The sequence below is a fragment of the Galeopterus variegatus genome, unplaced genomic scaffold (assembly GCF_000696425.1).
Source record: "Galeopterus variegatus unplaced genomic scaffold, G_variegatus-3.0.2 Scaffold8478, whole genome shotgun sequence".
Lineage (NCBI taxonomy): Eukaryota > Metazoa > Chordata > Mammalia > Dermoptera > Cynocephalidae > Galeopterus > Galeopterus variegatus.
The window spans coordinates 29,706-36,843 of record NW_007734589.1 but is presented as its reverse complement, the minus strand read 5'-3'; the positions used below and the strand labels follow the sequence as shown (position 1 = coordinate 36,843).

The 7,138-nt window shown below is 38.0% G+C and overlaps 1 protein-coding gene across 1 annotated transcript in view; it reads left to right on the top strand.

Annotated features, from left to right (window-relative positions):
• The window catches only part of LOC103608495 (serine/threonine-protein kinase MRCK alpha-like), a 44,060-nt gene that overhangs the window by 7,570 nt on the left and 29,352 nt on the right, over positions 1 to 7,138 (top strand). The window contains exon 5 of the mRNA XM_008592926.1: positions 2,076 to 2,152. Within this exon, the coding sequence (XP_008591148.1) occupies positions 2,076 to 2,152 (77 nt within the window). The remainder of the gene's footprint in view (positions 1 to 2,075; positions 2,153 to 7,138) is intronic.

Here is a 7,138-nt window from a genome sequence, read left to right as displayed (position 1 = left end):
CTAACCTCTCATGTGCTCTTCTCTCAAAGCCCTCAGAACCATGCTTCTGATCACCATTTTTTGCCCCTTTCTTTCTTTGTACTGACACATAATTGTATAATTTGATGATACATACACGTTGTATAATTATTAAGTCAGGGTATTTCACGTATCTATCACCTCATCATGCATTTATTATTTCTTTGAGGTGAGAACATTGAAAAGCTCTTCTAGCTATTTTTAAAATAGACAATACCTTACTGTTAACCATAGTTAACCCTACTTTGCAATAGAACACCAGAATTTATTCCTCCTAATTGCAATTTTGTACCCATTGTTTGCTTTTATTTTAAACAATTCTGAGATCTTTCTATGATGGTTGCTTTAAATGGAACTACCTTTTTTCAGTTAAAAATATTTTTGTAATTTATAATTTTTAAAATTTCATAACAGTTATCACTTCCCAGTTTTGGATGCTCCCATGTGTCACAGCAGGAGACAGAGCCATTCTGGCGATATGAAAGTTTTCTCAGGTTCAAACTGGAGGCCATTTCTTAAGCACAAATTAGTTAGTGGGCCTTCCTCTGCATGTCTGTGCTCCCTGTCCTTCCATTCCACAGTTCCATGGCACACACTGGACTAGATCAGAGTGGAGTGTCCTGCACTGGCTGCTGAATATTCTGGAGGGTAGAGAGTGAACTAGTGAAGAATTTAGGCTAGAAAAACTCTGGAAAGCAGTGGCTGTCCAGTTAATATCTGTGGACCGACTTCTTCAGGGACAATAGAAGAAACAGTTAAAGAGAACTCTGGCTACCCTTACAAGGGTGAAAACCGGGGTGGATTCTAATTCAAGAGAGGTGTAAAGAGCTGTTGAATGTAGGACAGAAGTTATGTGAGCACTGAGGAAGCGGTGGCCCTCCTTGGGGCAGATGCCCCAGCAAGAAGACCGAGGCTAGAGCCTTTCTTGCTGTAAAACACCATTGAATGTAAAACACCAAACACTGGCTGCTGAGTATACTGATAGGCTTGATAGTCCTTAAAATTCCTTGAAAGGAGTTTCGAGCCTATCAGTATATCAAGTCTTTCTTAATAGAGGAAGACTATTATCATAATGCTTTATGAAGTTAACATTTTAACCCAGTTTTGTTTTTTTCATTATTTTCTGTTTGAGTACTGCAGAGCAATAAAACACTTCTGCAGCGTCGTGTGACATTTCTGAGCGCACTGTCTTATTTGATCATTAAACAATCATGTTAGTGATTTATGTCTGAAAATCTCAAACTCCTCACAATGTCCATTGCTGAAGGCGTGCTTGTTAGAAAAAATAAAAGTTGGTGCATATTCTTCCCTAATATTTAAATAAAATTATAGTCATACTTTAAGATTTCAATTTGAATACCATATTTAATGTTGGTACAATCGCTAGATAACAAAGTATGACATTTCTTTAAAATTCCTCTGAGGAAAAACACCTGTAGTTGGATACCTTGTTGTGTCTAAATAAATAATATCTTGATACCACGATAAAAGTTTTAAATATAACTAAATATATTTATTTGTTTTATGACTGCCTATGTTCTTATTACAGAAAACTTAGGTAAAGAAGTGCCATACTAGGTAGCTGCAAGTAGTAAATTGAAATGGATACCTCAAGTAGGGAGAAACTAGCATAGAAAAAGCAGCCATTGTTGGAATGACCATATTTCTGAAATCCCCTTGGGCCTTCCAAAAATGTTTCAAGTTTTAGTTAAATGTAATACTATTGGGGAAAAAAAAGAATGATTTGACAGACAGGAGTTAATTCATGAAAACTGATGTAACTTGTTTATGTACTTTCATTATAAGTTTAAAGTGAATTTGCTAAAAATTATTGTTTTATTTGACATGCAGAATGCTAAGATATGTTAAAAGGTATCTAATAAATATAAATGTGTAAATAAATATAAACATGTTTTCGTTTAAATATGAGTGTGTGATAAATGAAATTATCTCTGAAGAACGTGGTCTGAGAGCAATGTTAAGTAGATTAAGACTGAAAAAGCCATGAACACTAGTTTCAATTTTTCAGCTTAAAAACGTCTGCCGTTGCCTTCTAGGTATAGGGCAGCAGGACTCAAGCCCGTCTTCCTGGGCACTTTTTAATACAACACGCAATGCAGTGGCTCAAGAAGAAGTAAGTACTAAGCTTTTAGAGGGCTTTCCACAGCTGTGTTGTTCAAGGGCCAACTGCATTTTATATTCTGATCTATGATGTACAAGTTTATGCAGAAAAGTGAATCAAACACCTGTAAAACATCCACTCGGGTGACAATATGAAATATGGCTAACACCCCAGAAGAGTGCCCTTTTAGGTCACAACCCCTCCCTCTCTGCTAGTGAAAGCTGCTACCCTGATACTCATGGTAATGACTTCCTCGTTCTTTGTTACATTTCTACAACCTGTATGTGCATCCCTAAACAATGTGATTTAATTTTAGAATGTACGTAAATGGAATCATACAGCTCATGTCCTTTTGCATCATCAACACTAGGTTTGTGAGTTCACCCATGTCATGTGCAGCAATAATCTGTTCGATTGTATTGTCATGTAATATTCCATTCTGTGAACATATTGTAATTATTTTATCCATTCTATTGTTGATGAGTTTTTGGATGTGCCTCTGGCTCCAGCCAGGAAAACAGAAACTATAGCCGTTGTGTTAATGGAGACATTTTAAAACAGAGTTAGTTAAAGAGGCATTGGAAGACTAAAAAGGCAAAAAAGCAGATGATGAGGTCACACAGATGCAGCCATGGCAAGGAGCAGCCCTGGGCTGGGGAAACTAAAGGAAGGGGCTGGGGTCTCAGAACCTAGAAGCTTGGAAAAGGGTCAGCCTAGATGCCTGGGGTGCCACCACGAGGCTGGTTAGCACAGTGCAGAGAGAAAATGCAGACTGGAGCCAACGGCTGCTGCCAGGGTGAGCACTGCTGCTGGGAGAGAAAGCTCTGCAGGCAATTATAAAGTTACTGCCCTCTAAGGTAGAAGAAACACCCAGGCATCTCAGATATCATAGACACTGGTTCTAAGTTAACAGTAATTCCTGGGACCTAAAGCACTATGGTTGTCCACCAGCCGGCTGTATAACACCAGGTAGTAAACAGCATTTTGGCCTTCACTGTTTCTCAGTTGACCCAATAGATCTACCCTGAATACATAATTAGAATAAACATTCTAAAATCCTGGTATGAATCATGCATCATCTCCATGGCCAGGAGAGTGAGCGAGGACTATAACTGCAGAAAGAGACAAATGGAAGCCCTGAGACATCCCCTCTAGGGTGGTCTTGGAGGCAGAATTCTAAGTGACCCTTAACAGTCCTGCCACCGGGTGTACCTGCCCTGTAAAATCCTCTCCTCTTGAGTGTGGGTGGGACCAGTGATGGTAGAAATAGATCTTAGTAAACCAGTAACTGAACTGACTGCAAGTGAACAAAATACTCCAGCAGAAAAAGAAGTAAAAGATTGTCAAATAGATACAAATAAAATCTAACATGTGCTGTTTATAAGGGAGACCTGTAAGACATAAGCATATAGGAAACTTTCATATCAATTCAACATTAACTGAAAGAAAACTGATGCAGATAAAATCTAAGGCAAAAAAAAATTATTACTGGAGGTAAGGAAAGTCGCTTAATTATGATAAGAAGTTACTATTCCTCAAAGTCATACTAATTTTAAATATATAAGGATCAAATATTATGGCCTAAAAACAATAAGATGAAAATGGACACAACTACAAGATAAGCTAGACAGGTCCACAATGATAGATATAGATCCGAACACACCTTTCTCAGTAATTGATAGAAAATATTTGACTAGAATGATTAAGAAAATCAACCTAATGGAAAAATACAGAACAGTACACATAACAAATACTAAATGTATTATTCTCTTTTTAAAATTACAAAAACATTTTCTAAAAATGAGTTTATGCTGGGTCACAAACTAAGTTTCAACAGATATCAGTGGATTGGACTCATGGAGACTATGTTCTCTGACCATGGGAGTGCTAAGTTAGAAATAACTATTTTGTAATATATGTTAAATTCTTATATGTAAATTAATAAATACATTTTAAAGTAAACCATGAGTCAAAGTAGAAATTTTAATGGAAATTAGAAAGTAATTTGAACTAAACAATTACAAAAATACTACACATGAAAACTTAGGGAATGCAACTAAATCAGTATTTAGAAAAAATTTGTAGCCTTATGTACATAAAATAGAAAAGAAGAAAGCCTGAAAAGTTAATGAACTAAGCATACATTTTTAAGAAGTTACAGAAAAAATAGCAATTTAAAACCAAAAAAAAGGTGGAAGGCAAAAAATAACAAACATAAAAGCTAAAATTAAAGATGTAGAAAAAATATAATAAATACAATGAAAGAGCAAAGCCAATTCTTTGGACTTTAAAAAAACTAGCAAAATTTTTTTTAAAGTATAGCATGGTTTATTAAGAAAAAAAAGAAAGAAAAAGTACATAAAACCAATATCACAAATGATAAAAGGGGTTGTCATAGCTGGGGCAGATAGTTAAAAATAAATAAAACAGTACATAATGACTTTAGGCTATTTTAAAATATGAGGAAATCTCATGTCAAGAAATAAAAACTTTGGACAAATTATTAGAAAATATCACTTATCAAAATCAACTAGAGAAAATGTAGAAAACATGAGTATTCCTATAATCATTAAAGAAATGAGTCTGTTGTTCAATATCTTTCCACAAATTCAACTCCAGGCCCAGACAGCTTCTATCAAACATTCAAGAAGAAGTAATTATAATCTTACCCAAAATGTTCCAAAAAATAAGGAACACTCCCTTTTATGGTGAATTTTATGTGTCAACTTGACTGGGCCACAAGGTACCCAGATATTTGGTCAAATATTATTGTGGGTATGTCTGTGAGAGTGTTTCTAGATGAAATTAACATGTGAATTGATAAACTGCGTAAAGCAAATTGGCCATCCTACTGTGGGTGACCGTGAAGGTCAATCCATCAGTTGAAGGCCTGAATAGAAAAGAAGACTGACCCTCCTGTGAATAAGAAGGAACTCTTCCTACCTGACTGCTTGAGTTGAGACACTGGTTTTTTTCCTGCCTTTGGCCTCAAACTGAACTATGAGCTCTTCTTGGTCTGGGGCCTGCTGGCTTTTGGACTGAAACTACACCATCAGGTCTTCAGGGTCTCTGCTTGCTGACTTCAGATCATGGGACTTCTCAACCTTTATCATTGTGTGAGCCAATTCCTTGTAATTGCATGCATGCATGCACACACACACACACACACACACACTCCTGTTGGTTTTGTTTCTCTGGAAAAGCTGGACTGACAGATTTTGGTACTGAGAAGTGGATTGCTGCTATAAAAAAATAACTAAAAATGTGTAACTGGCTTTGTAGGTGGGTAATAGGGGAGAGAGGCTAGAAGAGTTTAAAGCTACGTGCTATAAAAAGTCAAGATTGCTCATGGGACTATTAGTAGAAATAAGGACATTAAAGGTGATTCTGGTGAGTGCTCACAAAGAGAAGAGGAAAGCTGGAGAGAAAGGCTCCGTTTTCTTAGAGAATACATAAGTACAAACAGAATATTGGTGGAAATATTGATGTTAAGGGCCATTCTGGTGAGGGCTTAGTTGGAAATGAGGAACAGATTATTAGAAACTGAAAGAAAGACAATTCTTGTTAAAAAGTGATGAATAACTTGGCTGAATTGTGTTCTAGTGTTTTGTGAAAGGTGGGAGCTGAATCCATAAATAAACAAATGGACAACAAAGAGAGAGAGAGAAAGGAACAAACAAACAAGAATCACAGAAATATGCTGAACTTTTAGGAAACTAGAGGTGGAAAGGGGAGAGGAGGGGGAGCAGTAGGGGGCTGTTGGGAAAATATAGAAATGTGGAGCATTAGAAATCTTGATTCTCATTTGATTTTAGAATAGGATTTTTTTTTTTTTTCCTTTTTGTTGTCTTTTTTCGTGTCCGGCAATGGATCGCAACCCTCAGTGTTGCGCCCGTACCGGACCGGGACCGGCAACAGGATCGCAACCCTCGATGCTGTGCCCACACCTCGCTCAGCCAGTGAGCGGGAACCGGTCTGTACATGGGATCCGAACCCTCGGCGGGAGTGCCTCTGCACTCCCAAGCGGCGCACTGTAGCAGTGCACCACCGGGCCGGCCCTAGCAGTGGAGATTTCTAAGCATAATATTGAAGGTACTGCTCGGATCCCCCTAACTGCTTATATTAAAATACAAGAAGAGAGAGATGAATTAAAGAATAAATAATGAAGCAGAAAGAAACCATAAATTGGAGATTTGGAAAATTCTCAGTGTAACCATATTACAAAATTTAGAAAGCCTATTCTGAGGAAAACCCTAAGGATGTGGCTGAACAACGATTTGATAAAGAGATCATGGGTGTGAGTCCAGGATTTTATCATCCACCTCAGCAGAAGCCAGGAGGGGAGAAGGAATTAGACCAACAAGACACTGAGAGTTTGACTTAAAGGGAGTAGAGAAAGTAGGATGGAATAAGTAGAGCTGTCAGACTCCTTGGATTCCACAGGATAGAGCCATGGAGTTCTTCGGCTGTGAACATACGCTATTCAAGGAAAGGGAAGAAGATGCTGTAGGTAATTCCGGTATCATTCAAAGGTGGCTGCGACTCTCATCACAGCCACAGGGGGTAAGGCTGTTTCCTCCTTGATTTCAGAGGGTGGTGCTGCTGCAGAGAGCCACATGGGCAGGGCCCTCTTAGAGAACCATGGGGACAGTGCCCTGCAGAGCACTGGGAGTGATACTGCCATTTCAATGGTCCTGGAAGGTGGGACAACAGGCCAAAGAGAATTATTCTTGAGCCTTAAAATGTAATGGAATTTGCTTTGCTGTATTTACTTGTGACCCATAACCCCTTTCTTCTTTCCTCTCTCTCTCTTTTGGAATGGAGATGTCTATCCTGTGCCTGTACCATCATTGTAGTCTGGAGGCATGTAACTTGTCAGGTTTCACAGGTTCGTGGCTGGACAGGAATTTTGCCTCAGGATGAATCATACTTCAAGTTTCACCCATATCTGATTTAGAAGATATTTAGATGAGATGTTGAACCTTAGACTTTAGAGTT